Genomic DNA, 21,615 nt, shown 5'->3' on the forward strand with positions numbered 1-21,615 from the left:
CAGGTCAGCAAGGGAGCTGAAATATGGCCAGACAAATAATTCGCTAAAATCCTCTCCCTCTCTCTCTCTCTCTCTCTCTCTCTCTCACACACACACACACACACACACACTCCATTCCCGTAAAAATTGGGTCAGGACTGTCTGCTTGCCTTACCCACCTGTTTCAGTGCTACAGCAACAGCAGCAATAGCGTGGTTATGGGGCCCTCCTTGCAGAGAGGGAAAGACAGCAAAGTTGATTCTCTCCTCCAGGTTGTAGGGAACCTCCTTGCCAGTCTTCTTGTCCACAGAACGGACACCTTTGCGGTAGAAGATCAGCCCAGCCCTGAGTGTGACAAAGGGATAAGGACATCATATTTCCTATATTAGAAGGGTCGGAGATTCCTTAACAGTGGTGAAACCACAGGCTCTGTAATCTTCTTCAATGTTGTGACTTCTGGATGGGTTGGACTTCAACTTCCATAAGACCTAAGCACCACACCTATTAATAGCTGAGGAAGATGGGATCTGTAGTCCAGCAGATCTAGAAGGCATAAGGCTGGAGAAAGATGACCTAGAACATAAATCAAGATGAACAGGCAGGCAAACTTATGAAACTGCCTTATTGTTCTTGATTTATTATTACATTTAAATCCCACCCTTTTTGCCTCTTGCAAGGGTCCCAAGGCAGCTTGCATGGTCCTCCTCCTCTCCATTTTATCTGCACAACAACCTTGTGAGGTAGATTAAGCGGAGAGTTAGTGACTGTCCCAAACTCACCCAGTGAGCTCCATGGCCAAGTGGGAACTAGAACCTGCATCTCCCGACCCCTGATCCAGCACCCTAGCCACTACACCACATTGGCCTTATACCAAGTCAGACCATCTGTACCACACCTACATCAGTATTATCTACAATGATTTGCAGCGGCTCACTACCACTTTATAAAGGAGTCTTTCCTACCCTTACCTGGAGGTGCGGGGGATTTCACTTGGGATCTTTTGTGTCTTACAACTGAGTTACCTTCTTTCCTGGTGCACATGCAGCAAAGGTGGAGAACCAGTGACCTTCCAGATGTTGTTGGTACTACAACTCCAATCATCACTGGCCATGCTGGCCAGGGCTGATGGGAGATGTAGTCCAAGAATATCCCGCCCCCGGGGTAGACAAGTGATGTTTTCCCACCCTATTCCTGCTTACCTCGCACCACGTAGCGTCTTGTGAGTCGTGCTGGTCACCACGTCAGCATAGTCAAATGGAGATGGGATGACTTTGGCTGCCACCAGGCCACTGATGTGGGCCATGTCAGCCAGCAGGTAGGCCTTCACCTCTTCGCACACCTGGCGGAGAAGGACAGATCGGTCGCTTGCTCACACTTCCTTGCCCGTTAATCCCTGCCACATGCCTCACAAGAAAGACACAGTCACCCCACCAGGGAAGCCCAGAGCAGCTGAAGATTCAGCTACCCACATATACAAAGATATTCTGTCCACATGAAAAGAAGATAAGCTGCATTTTGGTACTGACACCCATTTCCATTGGACTTTACTATGGAGGCAAGGGAGAGTGAAATAAAAAAATTCACCCCAATGTCTGTTTAGTTTATTCATTTTAATTGTTGCCTGTCATCCCACCACACCCTGGGAGTACCTTCTTGATGCGGGCATAGTCGATAAGGCGGGCATAGGCACTGGTCCCGGCAATGACAAGACGTGGGCGGAAGAGTCGGGCAGTCACTTCTAGCTGGTCATAATCTATCAGTCCCGTCGCTGGCTAAATTGAGGGGAAGAGAGGGAGGAGGAATACATCAGCGCATGATGTATTAAGCCAATACCGCACCATCCTTCTCACACACACAGCAACGCAAAAGAGAAACTTGCAGAAACATCCGCGCTTGCCAATGCGCAGGAAAGCCACAGTCCCTAGGGTAGTGGTCGGCAACTGGCAGCCTTTGCGCCAAGTCCAGCCCACATGTCTAGTCCAGCTCTTACTGTTTGAAGCCAATGCCTTCTCAGCATGCTTGGAGCTGGCTGAGGCTACCAACAGTCCGGTATCCCAGCTTTCCAAATGGAGGAAATGGCAGATACATGCAGGCTACATAATCCACATGTTTTAACGTTCCACAAGGAGTACAAGGGGTCTGGCTGGAATTAAGAGGGTGCTTTTAGCAAAAAGGGTAAAAAAATTAACATCACCTAACCTCCTCACAATCAGCTTTGCTGGGTGGGGGTGGAGCCAGAGGAAGGGGCCATGGCCATTTGGGGAACCCTGGAGGGCCGGATCTGGCCCCTGGGCCTGATGTTCTACACCCCTGACTTAGGTTCTGCAGTAGGATCTTAACACCCCAACAGGCACTGTCCGGTGAAGGAGGGAAACCCCGGGGTGCATGTCAAACCCGAGATCTGGGAGCGAAAGCTGCAAAAGTCCCAACATCCTCGCCTCCTACTTACCACAGACATTTTCATAAGTGACAATGAAGTTGCCCTCTCCCCATGGCTTCCTGCCCTGCATGCATAAAACACAGCTAACGCTTCACACATGATTGCATACATCCCCGAAACACACAGGTATGTTCTCTATATGTTGCTCTCCTCCTTGGTTCCAGGAGAAAACCCAGGAACAGACAGGAACACGTGTACAGAAGTGCACAGACACACACAGACATAATGATTTCGGCCAACTCACATTTAGTTTGTAGGGCATGGACTCGAAGAAGATGGAGGTGGCCGAGATACGCTTGACATCAGACATATACCCATGTGTCAGGCTGCCAGGAAGAGGGAAGACATTGTCAGGAAAGCATATAAGCCAAGCTCTGACCAAGGAAGAATTCTCCCACCCCAAAGCTAGATACCCTCCTGTAAAGTAGAACAGCCATGTTGGAGGTCTGAAGGACAATTCTATATGGCAGGGTTAGTCCTGGCTCCAGGGAGAGAAGAGCACCCATCCTCAACACCTCCCCTGACCAGAAGAGATACACACACACTAACTCACAATGCTTAAGCATTTTGAGCTAAACATTATGGCTTAGCAAGTCATGTGAACCATGGTTTAGCATGTTGTGTGAACCATTCATAACCATGGTGGCTATATAACCATGGTTTAAACATCCTCACTAACCATTTGCTGCAAAAGGGTTAGTAACCTAACCATGGCTTAGTGTGTTGTCTGAACAGGCCCATGCTAGAAGCTTCTAGAGGCCAAGGCTGAAAAATCCATTGCTATGATAAACTAACCAACCTGAGGGCAAACAAATTCCCTCCTACTGTGGATCCTTACTCTTACAGAGAATTTCATCACATCTCCTAAAAACCCGCAACCCACTCCAAATCCCATATACAGGTTTTTCATTAAACTCTATCTGCACTACAATTCTATCTCCATTTCCAAACTCCTTCAGTTACTCCTCCCTCATTTGGGCTTTTGTTAGGCCTTTCAGTTCCCAACTCTTTATTTTAATTTTATTTATTACCTTTTCTAATCTGCCCAATACCTAATGTTCTCTCTGCAGATCACAAACAGTTTAAAATCTAAAATCCCATATAACAATTAAAAATATAAAATACAATACAAATATTTAAAATAATAAAATACAATATAATGCAAAACAACAAACAGCACAAGAATCAATAAAACAGCCATAACAACATAGAACAGGGCCTCCAAAATGCCTGGGAGATAAGAAAGGTGTTTGCCTGGAGCTGAAAAGGTAGGTGCCAGGTGAACCTCTTTGGGGACTTTATTCCATAAGTGGAGTGCCACCACTGAGAAGGCCTCTCTGGTGTAGCCACCTGCCTAGCTTCCTTGCATTTCATCTCCCCATCTTTCACTTCAGTTACCTCCACCATGACAGTCCCCTCCTCCATTTAGTTCCTTCAGATTCTCCAATGAACAGGAATATTCCCTTGGCTTCCCTCACACAAGTTCCGCTCCCCAACCAGTACATACTGGCCTCCATCGGGCAAGTCCAGGCCCATGAGACGCTCGTGGGGTTGCAGCAAGGCTGTGTAGGCAGCAAAGTTGGCTGGCGACCCCGAGTAGGGCTGGACGTTTACCCCCCAGCGCTCAGGGTCCAGGTCGAAAGCCTCAAGAGCACGGCGTTCACACAGCAGCTCAATACGGTCGACCACTTCAGCACCACCATAATACCTGTGTCAGGATGTAAATGGGAAAGAAGAGTTAAAGAGAGAGAGAGAGAGAGAGCATCTATTTCCTCATTGCTCCCATAATCTCTGAACCAGAGAAGAACAAAAAGAAAACCCTATCTATCTCCTCCATGCCACCACAACGTATAAAGGAGGTTTCCAAGGAAACCACCCCCTAACAAAGCTTCCTGCACCTCTCTTGTCTGCACATAAACACTTCACAATTGAGTTTCCCTGCACCAGTATTTTCATTACCATATTCTTTCCCCAGACGGCATATGTCCCTTTATCCTGCCTCCCTCCCCTCCTCATATCCAACCTTAACATGGCTGGCCTCCATGGCTGGCCACCTGTGGCCAATCGCCAAGGTAACAGCTTAGGCCCGCAGCATCCCTAGGCCTGACATGGACCCTCCCCAAACTTTGGTTCCCTTTCCATTGAGGCCTGTTCTGAGGGAGGATCATTCCACATGGCACACAAACATGGCCCTTGGAGAGAGTTCAGCGGCTGTTGCATTCTCTCCCTTCTTCTTGAGGAGAGGACTCCCAAATATTCATGGGAGTATCCAGGGCAGAACAATAATGTTAAAATACCTCTCCTGGAAGTAAGAACCTTGACCTAAAGTAAGCTGGTATTTTTGGTATTTTGGCCCCACCCCATTTTCCTTTGACCCCGCCCACCACCAGAATGCTGCCCCCAAGAGTTTTTCTGAAATGGAATCCTGCCTGTAGAATTCCCTGCCTTCCACATTATAGTGCATGAGCCACTTTTCCAGGGATCCATCCCATTTTTACTTTTTACACTTCACATACCACCTCGTAGCCAAAGCTCTCTGGACAGTTCTCAAGCGTTAAAACCACAGAAGACAGCAAGGTGATAAAACATAACATAAAACTTTTTAAAATGGCATTATCCCATGACATGGCACTATTGTGATGTTTAAACTCCACTGCTCCATGGGCAGGGCCAATCATACAATGACTGGATGACAGTAGCAGTGGGCCTTCAAGCACTATAGCAAAACCCAGAGAAGGAAAAGTGGTTGCCATGCCATGGCCGTATTGTCTACCTCAGGGGAGGGCAAGTTGTGGCCCTCCAGACGTTTCAGCCTACAACTCCCATGAGCCCTCATGATTGGCTATGCTGGCTAAGGCTGATGGAAGTTGTAGGCCAAAACACATAGAAGGCCACAAGTTGCCCACCACAGGTCTAAAGAGTACCACTATCTTGCTACCTCCTTTCCCCATTAACAATACTCATTCCCCCTACTCATACTCAACTACTGCTCCTCTCAGACTTCCTTGCAATTCTTGTCCCCTGCTGTTCCCTAAAATGCAGCTTGTGGTGATCACGCCCCACCAAAATGTGCTTTTTAGCATTTTAAAAAAGAAAGAACCTTTAGGCGGGCTTAACAAGCTTCAGCTTTTCTCTCATTTCTAATGCCAACTTGTTAAGACATATCAAGGAGATACCGACGGGGCTGGCATCAACTTGTCATCGCAACTGGCCAGGCCATTTGATCCATTTCCATATCCCTTCTATCCCAATCTGCACCTCATTTCTTTTACCAAGATTGCCCCACTATAAGCTGCGTTACCTCTTGCCAGGGTATCCCTCTGAATATTTATTGTTGAGGCAGGATCCGAGAGCCTCCAATGCAGCTCGGCTGCAGAAATTCTAGGGTCAGGTAAAAAAGAGAAAAAGACAAAAGTCAGGAGAAAGAAAGAAAACGGAATTGCACACATGCATCAGACTGCAGCGGAGGCAGAATGAGTAGCCATAGCTGAGTGGTAGAGCACCTACTTTGCATGCGCAAGGTCCCAGGTTCAATCCCCAGCATCTCCAGGTTGGGTTGGAAAAACCCCTGCCTGAAATCCTGGAGAACCATTGCTGCCAGTCAGTGTCAACAATACTGGGCTAGATGGACACAGTATAAATCAGTGTCCTCTGCTACAGAGAAGGGAAGCAAAGCAGTTCTGCTGAGAAACCAGCTTGATTGGGCTTTGTTATGATAAGACAATCTACTGGGCATTATAAGAAACCTATCATATTAAGAAGTGGTGCCTGAGCTTTCTTGTTTTCCTTCACCCTCCCCATTGCGTTTCCCTTTGGTGTTGTGTCTTTTGTAAGCCTGAGGACAGAAATGGTCTTTTCCCCCCTTTTTTTTATTGACTTGTAAATTGCTCTGGGAGCCTTTCAAGCTGAAAAGCAGGATTTTAACGCTTTAAATAAATACATACATAAATAAGATGGAGAGCTGGGAAACCCCCATGCTTAAAAGGAGAAATAGCAGCCAGATTTGGGGTGGGGAGGTGAGAGAGAAGAAAATCAGACCATGTAACACTTCCCTCTGTGCCATTTTCCTACTAAAATTCACTCCTTCCAAGATATTATTTGTTGCAATGGCACCTTTGGGGGCAAACAGCAATGAGGGAGGATTTGGGGTAGGAAAGGGATAGTCAGGAAGAGTCAGTCCCCCATTCCACCATGTATCTTCTCCAGAAAGAAAGAAAAAGAAAAGTGCTTTATATAAAAAAAGAAGAAGCCTGGATTAGATCACCACGTGGAAAATGTATTGTCCGTTTCAGGTCTATGACAGACTAGAATCCCATTTCCATCCATCGCCACTACAGAGGAGGTGGAAAATGGAAACACCACACAGTCCGTACTCCAACCGCCCCATGTAGACATGATTACACCTGTGATTTGCGCATTCATTAATCTAGGTTAACCACAATTTCTCCTTTTTATATTTATATCAACCCTTATGGCCCTGTAGACAGAACCATAAAGCAAAGGTGAAAATTACAAGCTGTTTAAGATCCATTATTTGTTTATTTATTTATTGACACTTAGGAAGGTTGAAAGCTTTTCCAGCCCTGTTAAAAATCAAGGCTGTCACCTACGAATTTGAAATATATTTTCAGTCCTGAGTTTAAAACTGTGAATTTAAATGGTGCATTACTTATTTCTTCCTCCTTAAATGTATAAACTGCTTCAAAGCCAATGCTGTCAAAGTGGTTGACATTAAAACTTAAACAGAACAAAAGCAACATAAAACAGCAATAAAAGCCAATAGAAGAATTAAAACAAGCCAGTTTTAAAATACAGCAGCTAGTCGTCATGTATTATTTATTTCTCAAATGCACATACTATGGATGATGTCTGAGGTCTGAGCAAGTCTCCTCTTTGGTAACATACTAAGGCTGCATTCAGACAACACAGTAGTCAACGGTGGGTTAATAGTCAACTCCCCATGGTTGATTATCAAGGGGGTATTTCCCGCACGACATGATTATAATCAATTGTGGTGTGGATTAAGCCCAGCGTCGAGTTAACTATTAGTCAATGGTGTGTTTGATTGACACATCCTCCACCCTCTCTCCACCCCAGTCTTCCCGCTGGTATCCCATCAGCCATTGCAAGTTCTGCCAGCTGTACTAGAGCGGCAGCCGTTGCTTTGGTCACTCTTGCCAGGGGACTCTGTAGTCACCAAAATAACTGTGTGCGACAAAATATTCAATGGTGCCTGACAGATGATGATAACCAACGGTTGGTCAAATAGTCAACTCTGCACAGAGTCGGTTATTTGCAGTGGATATTTCAGCTGAATTTATTTATTTATTATTGTATTTATATATCCTGCCTTTTTTCCTCCAAGGAACCCAAGGTGGCGTACATAGTCCTCCTCCTCCCCATTTTATCCTCACAACAACAACCCTGTGAGGTGGGTTAAGCTGAAAGTCTGTGACTGGCCCAAAGTCACCCAGTGGTTTTCCATGACCGAGAGGGAACTAGAACCCAGATCTCCCAACTCCTAGTCCAACATTTTAGCCATAACCAACAGTGGTGTGAAAGAGTCCTGACAGATGACATAATAACCAACCGTTAACTATTTAACCCACTGTTCAGTAGTTAACCCACCATTGGTTATTGCATTGTCCGAACCCAGACTAAGAGAGAAAACTAAAAAGCACAATTCTATTCGGATATCTATCAGCCTCCGGAGTTTGGGGCTGATGAGCATCCATGGAAGCAATCTTTGCCTGTACACTCCTCTCATTACGCATTTTTGCTAGATGAGATTTTTCACATCTCTAGCTGGGTTCTGTGGAGCCGGAAGGAAGGAGGTTGGGGAGGCCTTCTTCGTAAGCTGGCCTCCCTAGTCCCCTCCCCGCCCATAGAACTGCCCCCTTCTCTTCCTCTCCAAAATCACTTTTGCAACTTCGGAGAAACAGCAGGCCTGGTTCTCTCCACCTGCGCTGCGAGAGGGTGGGAGCAGAGAGTGCTGTCTCCGACCTCAGATCTAGGAACCTGAACTACCCTATGATCACCCCAGATGTTGTCTAGGGACTATAGGATTTTCTTCCCTCAATCACATCTCTAATAGAAGACCATTTCTGGCTCAAAATCCATTTATGTCATATCAAATATTTCCACGTTTTTTTATATAGTTTGCCACTTGTTCTTTGTTGGCCAGACTTTATTCACAAAATCTTTAAAGCACTTTGCAAACACAATCTCAGCAATCCTTATGGCACTCGGGCAAGCAAAGCCCACAGTGTGGTTGCAGTGAAATTTGAACCAAGGGCTTCACAGCTCACATTCTTGGCCCCTGTACTGGGACAAGACAAATTGAGGGAGGAAAGACCCACCAATGGCTATTAGCCACTGGAGCCTCCATTTTTGGAGGCAGTGTGGGGAAGAACAGCTTCCCAGATGCTTCTGGCTGGCCGCTATGTAGAACAGGATGATGGACTTAAGAAGAATCCTGCTGAATCAAACAGATGTTTTTAATGGTCAGCATGTGCTTAAGGGGTGTTGACCCAGTGCTGAATCGGTTTCTCAGGGGCCTAGAACTATTCCCCCGAGACCAGAATGTCCATTGGTTCCAATCGAGGCTTTTCCTTTGTCTTAGCTTAATTGCTATGCAGAGGACAAATGACTGGAAGGATTGCAGTTGGGGAGAGAGCAGTTAAATCTTTCCTCCACCCAGGTTCCAACACACACACACATACACACACACACCAATCTCTCCCTACGTGGCAATTAAGCTCTTTTTCTTTTTTTAAATCCTTGGTTTGGGGTGATCTGGAGCAGGGTGCAAATTAATTGAAATTTTTATTTTATTTGAGATGATCTTGGGCTTTGCCTCCTGGGAAATTTAAATAAATCCTAGTAATTATTTCTACATTTGCATCAACACATGCACATTTTATGCAGATATGTGTCCTATGAGCCTGGAGACTAATCTTTTAAGTGTCCTTGTATACAGAGGGGTCCAGAAAGGAGACACCAGCCATTAGAGGCATCCAAAGGATAAGTCAGACACCCTTTCATGCTCCACTCCAGAGCTAAGGAAAGAGATGCCCGTCCTTCTGTCACCCACCTCCGAGGCGATGAGTTCCAGCCCCCGGCACTGCCGGTCCTTCTCTTGCTGCACCAGCTCCCACATCTCAGGGTCGCTCTCCGCCAAGCTCTCCTGCCCGGTCCATCCTGCCGTCTCCTTGGCAGACGCTGCAGCTGCTTTGCTGTGCTGGGCCCGCAAATTCCCCCCAGCCTGGCAGCATCTCCGCAGGGGCTGGTGAGGAAGGAAAAGAGGAAAGGTTAGAACAGGGCCGGCCCAACAGCATTTTGGGAACTTAAATGGAAAAATCGAAGTGATGCTCTTCCCACACATTACATAGGACACAATCACTCCATCAGGATGTTTTTAGTGCAAGTTGCAATCCAAGTGTCTGCTTTACTGGAACATGCCAAATCTGTTTGATTTACTGGAACCTATCAAACCTGTTTGATTTCTAGGAGGCCCTTAGTGTTTAAACCATGTAACTCGCTAGCCAGTGGTTCACAACCTTGGGCCTTAGTTGTTGTTGGGCTACAACTTCCATCAGCCCCAGTCCACGTGACCAGTAGTTGAGGGAGATGACAACTGTGGTCCAACAAGATCTGAGGATCCACTCAAGGCTGGGAACCACAACATACAACAGCCTTCCCCAACCTTGTGCCCTCCAGATGTTTTGGACGTCAACTCCCATCACCCCCAGCCAGCATAGTCAGGAATGATGGGAGATGTAGTCCAAAACTCCTGGAAGGCACAAGGTAGGGGAAGGCCAGAATAAAGAGGCAGGCCTAAAGTCAGTAAGGGAGCAATCCTATGTACATTTAGACAGAAATCTGATAAAAAAGTGTTATCTTAAACCAAAAATTTGTCCCGTCTTTTTTGCTATATCCTTGAAGATTTATAGGAGCCATTTTTGGGTAAATAATTACTGTTAGGTCAAATTTGGGGGCAAAAAGTGGGGAGAGTCCTAATAGGAGCTTGGCAATCAATATTTCTGTTTCTGCTTTTCAGGTCCTATTGGAAATCCTTGTATCTGGGGCATAAAAAAGTTTTTTTTAAAAAAAATTGCATAAAGTTTAAAAAAATCTGTATAAAATTCTTTTCCCACTGATGAAGATCTTGTGGGTCAAAACACGTTTGGGATTTATGTTTGTTGTATGTTTGTGGACAAATTTTAAGTGTATATATTTGTTTTATGATTAAATATATTTTCTATGGACACATGATTTTATTTTAACGGGCAGAGTTACACCAGAATTTGACATATTGTTTCTAATCAGTTTCCTTAAACCTATTGTGCTTTCACATTTAGATGGAAACCCAGTCCTACAACTCCCATCATTCCCCAGCCAGCTTAGTGTAGCGGACTGCAGAATGCTGGGAGTTGTAGGACTTTTTCCCATCAAGACAAAATAGAATTGTGCCCTAAATTAGCTTCATTGACTGAGCAGGGGTTTTAACCCGAAGCCTCCGCAGCCTAACACCAAGACGCCACGCGCTCTGCCACGCTGGCTCGTGAAATTGCCAACTGGACCTTTCTTTGGCACTTCCATTCCCTATCAAAACTAGAGCTGTCATCCTGGAAACCAGATGGGTGGTGAGGAATTTTTATTACAGCCTTCTATAACCCAAGCCAGCTGCTGAGCACAGTGGGCAGTTTCTGCACATTTGGAGAAAAGGGTGGAATTATCTAAGCAGGACACCAGTTTCACTAACACGTCTTTTAAAAGATCTATTATTATTATTATTTATTTATTTATTTATTTATATAGCACCATCGATGTACATGGTGCTGTACAGACCACACAGTAAATAGCAAGACCCTGCCGCATAGGCTTACAATCTAATAAAGTTGTAGTAAACAATAAGGAGGGAAAGAGAATGCAAACAGGCACAGGGAAGTGTAAACAGGCACCGGGTAGGGTGAAGCTAACAGTATAGAGTCAGAACAACTCAATGTTTAAAAGCTATAGGGAAAAGAAAAGTTTTTAGCTGAGTTTTAAAAGCTGTGATTGAGTTGGTAGTTCTCAAGTGTTCTGGAAGAGCGTTCCAGGCATGAGGGGCAGCAGAGGAAAAAGGACGAAGCCGAGTAAGGGAAGTGGAGGTCCTTGGGCAGGCGAGAAGCATGGCATCAGAGGAGCGAAGAGCACGAGCAGGGCAATAGTGTGAGATGAGAGAGGAGAGATAGGCAGGAGCTAGACCGTGAAAAGCTTTGAAGGTCAACAGGAGAAGTTTATATTGGATTCTGGAGTGAATTGGAAGCCAATGAAGAGATTTCAGAAGTGGAGTGACATGGTCAGAGTGGCGGGCCAAGAAGATGATCTTAGCGGCAGAGTGGTGGACAGAGACCAGCGGACTGATGTGAGATGAGGGGAGGCCAGAGAGAAGGAGGTTGCAGTAGTCCAACCGAGAGATAACCAGTGCGTGAACGAGAGTCTTGGCAGAAGAGACAGACAAAAATGGTCGAATCCTGGCAATATTATACAGGAAGAAACGACAAGATTTAGCTACTGCCTCGATATGAGGAATAAAGGAGAGCAAGGAATCAAATATAAAGCCAAGACTACGAGCTTCCTTGACCGGAGTAAGCGTGACATCATTGACAGTAAGAGAGAATGAGAGATGAGGAGAAGGTTTAGGAGGAAAAACAAGCAGTTCGGTTTTTGCCATATTGAGTTTCAAACGGCGATGAAGCAGCCAGGCTGAGATATCTGAAAGACATGCCGAGATACTAGAAGGCAGCAAAAAATAGCTGCAGTTCATCAGCAACTTCTTTCAAAGTTGCCCCAATGGGTTTACACAGAACAGCCTTTGCTGTTCTGTGTAACAGGATCACACAAGCGGAGATCAGAAAAAGGAATATCCTTGCCACTTCAGTCACCAAACAAGAACTCAGGAGACTGAACTGGTAGGCTGAGGGGAGAGCAAGTAGTCCATTTCAAGGCCTGCTGAAACAGAGCTATCTTTGTGTTGCAGATGGGCAAGCAAGCTTCATTTGCGCATAACAGCAGAGGCCTCAGCTTAGGCTGCTGAATGCTGAGTTGGCAAGTCCTGCCAAGAAAGAAGTTTTGCACACGCACACACACACACACACACAAAGTTTGTTCATTTCCTTCTCTACTCCTGAACACCTTTCAAAGCAAGCCAGTCACCACAAGCCAGCAGCACTGGAAAGGGAGGAGGCTCGCTTTCATTTTCTTTATTAAAAGGGCTGCACGCAAAAGAATCTAAACACCCATAATCTCCACCGCAAATGATGTAAGCGGCTTCCGAAGTTGCATCAGCACCACGGAGACTCAAAGTGCTGAGTGAAATGAGAGCTTTAGTCACAGTAAATTTAAGCTTGTCTGTATGGTTCTCTTGGCTATTTTAAACTGTTGTGTACTTTTATAGTTGTATGCTTTTCTATGGATGTATTTGTCATGGCCTTTGGCTAGCACAATAAACTGATGATGATGATGAAGTTGCATCAGCAAGGAATGCATCATGATTGGCAGGAGAATGAAATACCCCAACATCGTTAGGAGATGTTTTTTTTTTAATTGCTCTCTAAATTCAAAAGTTTACTTTTTATTTTTAAGCACGAAATCACACATTTGTTTTTGGTTGCAAGAATGGATTTATTTAAAGAGCTGGATAGAGTTTTAACCTTCCCTGACTGTAATAGAAGCTTAAGTCCTCTCTCTCCCTCCCTCTTTTTAAACTTGCAAACATGTTACCTAATCCAGATATTTAGCCCGCAAATCAGAAAGCAGTTTTCAGGGGGCAGATCATGTTATTGACCGGTTTCAAGAGGCGAAAAAAGCATGTAATCAACAGAACTGGTGCCAGAGCGAAACCCCTGCCAAAGAGACTTTGGTAAGGCGATAAAGCAGTTGCTGAAGTTACTTTTGTGCCTGATCCCTCCCCATCCCTTTCCCCACTCTGAAGGCCTCTTTTGCCATTCTTTTCCCTTCATTCTCCCAAAGCTGCAATGTCAGATAGGAGAGGAAGAGAGAGAAGAGAGACGCCACCAAAATTAGCCGATAAAAGTCAGCAAAGCGTGACTGCTTGGAGAGGTTCAGCCGATAATAGCGTCTCACTCTTGAGCGCCGAGATAACTCTTCGCCTCGCTCTCTGCCGCATCCAAGAGCCCATTAGCCAGAATTAAATAATAATTGAACAGCAGAATGGCAAAGATCTGTGCCGCTATATCAGATCGCCTGCTATAACCCTCAGGCGGCTCTATAAACTCCTTATCTAAGACGCCGGGCTTTCGAAACTCGCACGACTTCACATTACCAAATAACAACAACGGAAAGAAGAGGAAAGAAAAAAGAGGGAGGAGGAAAGCATGGATGGGGATAAATCTTCACCGGTGGAGCAAAACTTTTTTTTGTTGCTGCATGGGGCATTAGTAGGGGTGGGCGGAGAGGCGCGCAGGAGACTCGTGGGAACTGAACTGCCTATGGAAAGCAACCACCAGCACAGGCCCCATTGCACACAACCAAATGTGGGAGTGTGGGGGGGGGGGGGAGGAAGGGGGCAGGAGGAAGGCTGAGGCCAGAGCAATGGTACTTTGCAAACAAAGTCAGACGCGCTCCCTCCCAGGCGTATGCAAATGCCACTGAGCGCAAAGCACCTCTTGCAAGCGACTCGTGCCGCTAAAGACCACCGCCCTCCCGACCCCCTTGCCTACCTTTGCACCCCGACCTGGGTGTCCCAAGGAATCTGACCTCCTCCCCCCCACCCCGCTCTTCCAGGGACGCCCTTTGTCACCCGCGCGCCTTACCTTGGCAAAGTGTCTAAAAGGAAAAGGCAGCATAGCAGCCTGGAGTGCAGCAAGTGCAAACTTGGTTTGCGAGCTGTTGCTGTACGTTAAGTGAGTCCCAAGACCTAAGGGAAATCCGAACTGAGGACGGTGGGCTGGAGGAAGGGAAACACGTGGCTCTTCCTCCTCCACTGCCAGTTACTACCGGGTGCAAGAGGCATCCTGGGAGATGTAGTTTTCTGCTATCGGTTGTGCTCTCAGCGCTCACGGACCTGCGTGTTCAGGACCGATTTGCTCGCTCTTCTATGAAGGGCGGCGCGAATACTCCCTTGCTTTTGAAAACCTGTGGCCGGTGGAGGATGGTGGCTCCAATTTCAGTGGGTCTGTGGATCCATTCTGGGTTTCAATTAGAACCAGCCAGAACGCTAATCTTTGTAAACCGCCCAGAGAGCTTCAGCTATGGGGCAGTATATAAATGTAATAAATCACCATCATTATCATCATCATCATCATCCTCCTCCTCCACTGGCCATGGAAGTCAAAGAACTATGGCAACAGGAAAAGGTCACAATTATTCCGTTAGTCACATCAGTCACTGGCATTACAGCAAAAAAAACTATACAGAAAACCTTCAGAAACTGGGCCTACCAAAATACATCCACGCCAACATCCAGAAAGCAATCATACTTAAAACATGCTCAGTTGTCAGGAAATTCCTGAATCTGTAAAAGACAGCATGACTTGGCAATGTCCGTCTAGAAAAACTGCCATGAGGAGAATAATAATAATAATAATAATAATAATAATAATAATAATAATAATAATAATAATGGAGCTATCCAGGGTGCTGAACCCTAGCCCTAAAATAGCTTCAGCACCTTGGATAGCACATTTGGCATTCTAGCTGGTTCTGACTGAAGCCCAGAATGGATTCACAGCCCCACCAAAATCAGAGCCCCCACTGCCTGTGAAAGAGACTCCGTGTCAATAACGTGCCAGAGAAGGGTGACATCCTGAATTTTTAAAATCAAACAAATGCGGTTCCGTGAAAGCAAGTGTAAAATGATGCACATTGGAGCAAAATTCCCAACTTTGTGTACAGGCAGATGCAATCTGAGCTAGCAGTGACTGACCAAAAAAGAGATCTTGGGGTTATGGGAGTTAGACGAAAATGCAGCTGCTGTGAGAAAGGCAGATTCCATGTTGGGTTGCTCACAAGCTGGTGGAACCCACTACGCTTGTGGGTTCCACCAGCTTGTGAGCAACTGGTTGGCCATTGTGTCTGATCCACCACAGCTTTTCTTAAGCACAGTTGTTGTTACTGTTGGTACCAATGGGTTCAGAATGATACTTTGAATTTTAGTGCCACAGCAGAGTACTAAAGAGTATGGAGTACACACTTTACCTGTCCGCATGGGAGTTAGAGAGTTGGATTGCTATCCCTCTCTCCCCTTGCCAAGGTCCTCTGCCTTATCATCTGTAAAACATGTGAAAATCCAGCAGGCACAACTCTCCGCCATTACTCTATTTCCATGCTGAGGGAGGCTGCACCTGTTGAATTTTTGTTTTGTTTTTGTCATGTGGCTGTTATTAGCACAGGGTCTCTGCCAGATTAAAACAAAAAAAGATGGTCAGTTCTATTAGTTCAGCAATTTATACGGTGATAAAAAATGCTTCCCTTGGCAGGGCTCCTGTCAGTTGGACAAATTCGACAGGTTGTAGATTTTCCGGGCCTAGAAATTAAGTGATGGGGAAAAGCAGCTTCACCTTATGAATTTCTGCTTGTCAGACAGCTATTAAAAGTACATCATGAGCAATGCCAGAAAATAAAACGGTCAACCTTAGAATTTTGATGCTCAGCCCAAACCTTAATTAACTTAATTAATTAGATACCAAGGCCAACTTGAGATGCCCCTGCACACACCTTTGTTTGTAGAAATTTAACAATGGCCAAAGTAATGGGATGCATTGTCTGATGCAGGGAAGCATGAGATTCTCCAGAATACTGCCTTTTCCATCTTCTGTGATACATTTGGCCTGCTGTTGGACTATTGGGGATCTATGAAGAAGTGGCATATCAAGAGGTTGTATCATATTTATTTATTTTATTTATTGTTGCATTTCTGTCCTGCCATTATTCCTTCAAGGAACCCAAGGCGGCATTCCTCCTCCTCCTCCTTCTCTCCATGTTATCCTCACAAAAACAACCCTGTGAGGTGGGTTGGGCTGAGAGTGTGTGACTGGCCCAAAGTCACCCAGTGGGTTTCCATGGCCAAGTGGGAACTAGAACCCGGATCTCCGGACTCCCAGTCCGACACTCTAGCCGCTACACCATAATTTGTAACCATAATTAGAGAGCAGTTCTATGGTCCCTGGGAGAGCATAAACCCCCTCCAAAATCGGAGACAGTGCTCCAACCCTGGAAATGAGGGTGAGAGATCAGCGTTGCCTCCCCCTTGCTGCTGGCACAGAGAGAACCACACCGGCTGCCTCTCTGAGGGCAGAAAAGGATCCTCAGGAAAAGGGGCATATCAGTGGTACTTTAATGAAGTAGAAGACCAAAACAGCTCTAACCAAATGGTGGGCTGATTTTCTGCAGCAGGACTCTCTTGCTGTTAGAGGTATCCCCCACAGGGCTGGAGCAGCAAAGGCTTTCAAAGCAAATAAGGCAGATAAAAGCTTGGCAACTTTTGTAAATAATAAAATAATAAAACCAAGCCTTGCTGCCCGTTGCAATATCTGATTACTAAGGAAATAGCTCGGCAAAGCAATTAAAATACCATGTCCATAGAATAAATTAAAATAGATAAAGATAAAAAATAAGTAAGCAAAGTCACAGACTTTGTCACAGACAGCAAACACAACTGCCCTTCCATACCAGTGGGTAGAGAGGGGAGGAGACCAGAGAGGCCAGGATACAAATTATCCTGAGCCTCCTCTAGCCTTTTTCCCCCTCTCCCTCTGAAGTGCCCTTGCTAAATGGGCTCAAAAGCCCATCTAGTGAAAATACAGGAGATCAAATCATGGGAAGGAAAAAATCGGCATAAGAAACTCAAAAGCCTTCGAGCACCTGGGGGCTTCCAGGTGGCAAGGTAGCAACTGTTAGGACTGTGCTATTAGTATTCTTATATAACACTTCCTCCCACCAAGCTCCGAAAGGGCTTCACCTACATTGTGCCAATAATCATTATCAAGTAGCCACGTAACCAATCTACACATGCTTTCAATGCCACTTCCAGGTTTTGGAGGGCCCTTGGACAAGACACCATGAAAAGCCCACCTCCCTCAGTAAGTCTACCTTCTTACCGCCATTGTCACCACCAGCTCTGATTGTGCCTCCTCCTCCTCTTTCTCAACATTACTACCACTTGCTTGCTTGAAATGCAGAGGGCATGGCTAGGCAGGGCGATATCCCGGGGATCGCCCTGGGTTCATCCCGGGTTCATCCCAGGAGCAGGGAGAGGTGATCCCTCCCTTTCCCCAGGATATGGCCCTACACTTCTATCCTGACTTTTCCTGTGGTTTCAGGATGATCCCAAGACCGCGGGAGGTGTGAGCTGCTGTCCCAGTTTTGTCCCGGCTCCTCGCGAGTAACCACGAGGAGCCAGGAACTGAGCACGGAGCCCCACAGGAGCTCCGTGCCCATCAGGGGTGGGGTGGGGTAAGCGGGAGGTTGTTTTTAATTACCTTTTTCGTTGGAGCGCTCCTGTGATAATTTTTGTTAATAATAATAATTTTAAAAATGGCGGACACAATGTCCTCTTCCTCCCGGGACGTCGCGTGCATGTGTAGGCTGAGGGGGAGAATCTCGCGATCATCATATCACGAGATCATTCCCTTCCCCACCCCCTGCTCTAGCCATGCCCAGAGAGTAGCGGTGGCATCTACTGCTCCTCCTCCTTCTCACCACTATCCTTGTTTGGGTCAGAGCAAAAAGCAGGTGAACAAGCAGGTTGCAAGGGTGAAGAGGAGGGGCAGGTCCAGGGGGCTCTTGTCAGTGGGCCCCTGCTGGCGTTCTGACCCTCAGCCAGTGCCTGGCGAAGCCTACCCTTGACGCCACCAGATACAGAAAAACAAAATCACAAAATGAAGGCTTTCCTGGCAGAAGGATCTAATTATTTGATACTCTTTCCCCTCCCCCCCTCAAAAAAACCCTCACTTTCCTACCCATAGAAAGCTAGCAGGGAGAAGGGTTCAAGAGTCCATGATGTGCTAGTTTCCTGTTGCTCAGAATCTTTAATCAGGGACCATTTGAACATTTCAGGCCAAAGTGGTGCAGTCCAAAAGAAGCTGAGTCACATGATGTTGCTGTATGTGTCAAAGAGTTTTTGTTATGCTCATATTACAGTGGGGAACAGATGAGGGACAGTGCCTTGTCTGAAGATAATCAGTGTGCTCATGGCACACCTGAATTTAATAGCAGCTGCTCTTAACCACTATGCTACATCAGCTTTCCTGGGTGCATTGAATCAACATAGTGGAATCAAAGCAAAAAACCTTCTATTGCACCTTGGTTGTCTCTTGACCCGGTTCACATGACACAGATGGCTGATTGTGGGTTACCTAACCTATCCTTGATTGAGCCATTCCAAGGTTGCACCATGTCATCGGAACCCAGTCGTGGCTGGCTCATTATGGGTTATTTAACCCCCATTGCAAACATTGGGATAAGCAAATGTTAAACAACCCTTACGTATTCCAATGTTTGCAATAGGGGTTAAATAATCCATAATGAGCCAGCCATGTTGCGCAATAATCCATAATGAGCCAGCCATGTTGTGAGAAGATAGCACACAAACAGACCACGTTAAAGAAACTCCCCTCCACCCCACAAAATGTGGATTCTTGTCTGCGCTTGTAAACATTGAAGTGGTTTGCTTATTTATAGTTTTATGATTTTTACGTTAATGCGCTATGGCAGAGGAAAATTGGGACATGAGCAAAGTGTCTACTTTAAAAATAAAAATAAAACCTCCATTGATAGGTAAACAGTAGCTAGCCTTTCCTGTCAATCAGAACCTAAATTTATTTGGGTAGTAAACACAACAAAACTAACAGCCAAATCCTATGCATATTTACCAAGAAGTAAGTTCCCTGGTATTTAGTGGGTAAGCATGCATAGGATTGCACTTAGCAGTGCCATCCTAACCCTATTAAATATCTACTCAGCAGTTCAATGGGGCTGACTCCCAGGTAAATGTGTATAGGGTTGCAGCCTCTATGTGCAACACTTTACCCTTACTTGATACACAAACTTATTTGCAATTTTGTTGCCCATTCAACCAATTTGGAGAACTTCTTTCCAAGCTCTTCACAATCCACATGAGTTGGCCACTATGTGAACAGAGTGCTGGACTAGATGGACCCTTGATCCGATCCGGCAGGGCTCCTCTTCTGTTCTTATGTTTCCCTCCCCCCTAAATAATTCGGTGTCATCTGCAAACTTGGCCAACTCGCTGCTCCCTCCTGACCTCAGATCACTTATGAACAATTTAATTAGCACTGCACCAGTCCCAATAAAGATCCTAAAGCAGACCTTTGAACTTCGCTGTGAATCTGTCCCCCGCTTTGCCAACCTTTTTGTGCTTTCCCGTGTATACCTACACGTTTAGGTCATCCACTGAACAAGAGATAAGACTCTGACATTAATATTGTAAATTTCCCTTTTGTCAAAGGCGCCTAGGGCAGTGCAACATTCCTTTAGCATTCCATTTTGAGGCTTGCTTGGAATACCCACACACACACACACACACAGTAAAAGTGTGTGTGTGAGTTGCTGATCTAGCAGTTTGCACATCTTTCATTTTTAATTTTTTGCTCTGCTGAGCCAAGCCTTCTTTAGCCCCAGCAGCAATGCTGAAAAGAAGCCAATGGTGTCTTCCTCCCCCCCTCCCCTCCACCCATCCCTTCCTTCTTCCATCTGGGTTTTATTTCTTATCATTTGGTGAGTTGTGATAGATGGAGCCAATGGTGCCCTTGCTCTGATCCTGACAGTCACTGTGATTGGTTGCTTGCCCTATAAGAGGTGGACATTCAGCAAATAAGGGTGGGGAAAGGTTTTCTTACGGTGTTCCCCCATCCCCACCCCCGCATTGTGCTTGTTGCAGAGACCAGAAGGAGAATGGGGGAAAACATTAATATAAGCTGGTTTGATAGTTTGTTCCTTGTCAGTCCATTTCTGTCTGCAGTCCATGATTGATAGATTGCTTGCTTGCTGGCTTGACTCAGTGCTTTTCAAACTGTGTTCTGGGTAAGCCTGAGGTTCATCAGACGCATACTTCCCAGGGTCCTTCAGTGTGTAAATGGCAAACACAATTTCCTACAAGCACTAGGGTGTCCACATGGCCTTCTTTACAGAGGACAGTCCTCTCTTTGAAGGAGTCCTCTATCTGAAGGGTTGTCCTCTCCAAATCCCATATGAAGAAAAAAGGCCATCAGAAAGAAGAGCTGGCCCTCTAAGCTGCCCATCAACAGCAGACGGAGCAAGGCGTTTAATCATTGCCTTCCACATTATGGTGAGATCTGTGTTTATGCTTTAATAATAATAATAATAAATTTCTAAATAATAATAATAATAATAATAATAATAATAATTTCAAAATTTTCATCAAGGCATATCAATCAGCCTATGTCAATTTTAGGCAAATTGATAGCCTCTTTTTTGGTAAGAGGGTTCCTCTTTTTTGGTGATTCATAAATGGCCATGTGGCCTGCAATGTGCAACCACATGGGGGGTGTTGGATGCCTTCTGGTGTACACACACCATCCGTTCAAATGCTGGTTAGGCCAGGCTAGTATCCTGAACAACCTGATTGTCCCTCTACTGACACATTTCTAGAAACCTCTGCAGCTGGCCGGGGAAATCCATGATAGATGGTCAGTGGCCTTTGGTAGACAATTCAATGTGCAAAGGTTCCCTAAAGCAACTCAGAAAGTTTAAAAACCTCTACTCGAATGATGGGTAATGAAGGATTTTTACCTAGCAATGAAAATAAGTAGTCACTGACATGTACAGAGTAAAGGGGGTGGGAAAAGCCTTACAGCTATTCCAAGAAAAAAAATGTTATTCACTTTCAAAAAAATGCCTTTTTCTTCCCCAAGTTCCAGAGGGGTGGCCATGTTAGGCCAGATCTACCCCTTGTGTCAAATTGTTATGATCCCATGATGGTAACACTACAACCCACCTGCGCATCTATACCTTGTAGGATACACAATGACATTTGTTGCAGTATTTTGGATAATGTGGAATAAAAAGCAGGAAATAACACTATGGCCTTAGAAAGACGGGGCGAAATCCTGGGGCGATCCCCGGGATAGTCCCTGTGTGCCCACATGATGCACAGGGGATCAGGGAGGGATGATCCCTTCCTTGCCCCGGGATCTCCCCATACACTTTAT

At 45.6% G+C, this 21,615-nt stretch overlaps 1 protein-coding gene across 1 annotated transcript in view; it reads right to left on the reverse strand.

Annotated features, from left to right (window-relative positions):
- Positions 1-14,357, reverse strand: part of SHMT2 (serine hydroxymethyltransferase 2) — a 28,629-nt gene extending 14,272 nt beyond the window's left edge. Inside the window, exons 1-8 of the mRNA XM_063119237.1 lie at positions 14,239-14,357; positions 9,513-9,704; positions 5,721-5,800; positions 3,927-4,127; positions 2,664-2,745; positions 1,629-1,751; positions 1,179-1,318; positions 159-324 (exon numbers count right to left, since the gene is read on the reverse strand). Of these exons, the coding sequence (XP_062975307.1) occupies positions 159-324; positions 1,179-1,318; positions 1,629-1,751; positions 2,664-2,745; positions 3,927-4,127; positions 5,721-5,800; positions 9,513-9,704; positions 14,239-14,271 (1,017 nt within the window). The 5' untranslated portion in view covers positions 14,272-14,357. The remainder of the gene's footprint in view (positions 1-158; positions 325-1,178; positions 1,319-1,628; positions 1,752-2,663; positions 2,746-3,926; positions 4,128-5,720; positions 5,801-9,512; positions 9,705-14,238) is intronic.
- Between the last annotated feature and the right edge of the window lie 7,258 nt (positions 14,358-21,615).

This window comes from Elgaria multicarinata, chromosome 3 (genome assembly GCF_023053635.1).
Source record: "Elgaria multicarinata webbii isolate HBS135686 ecotype San Diego chromosome 3, rElgMul1.1.pri, whole genome shotgun sequence".
Taxonomy (NCBI): domain Eukaryota; kingdom Metazoa; phylum Chordata; class Lepidosauria; order Squamata; family Anguidae; genus Elgaria; species Elgaria multicarinata.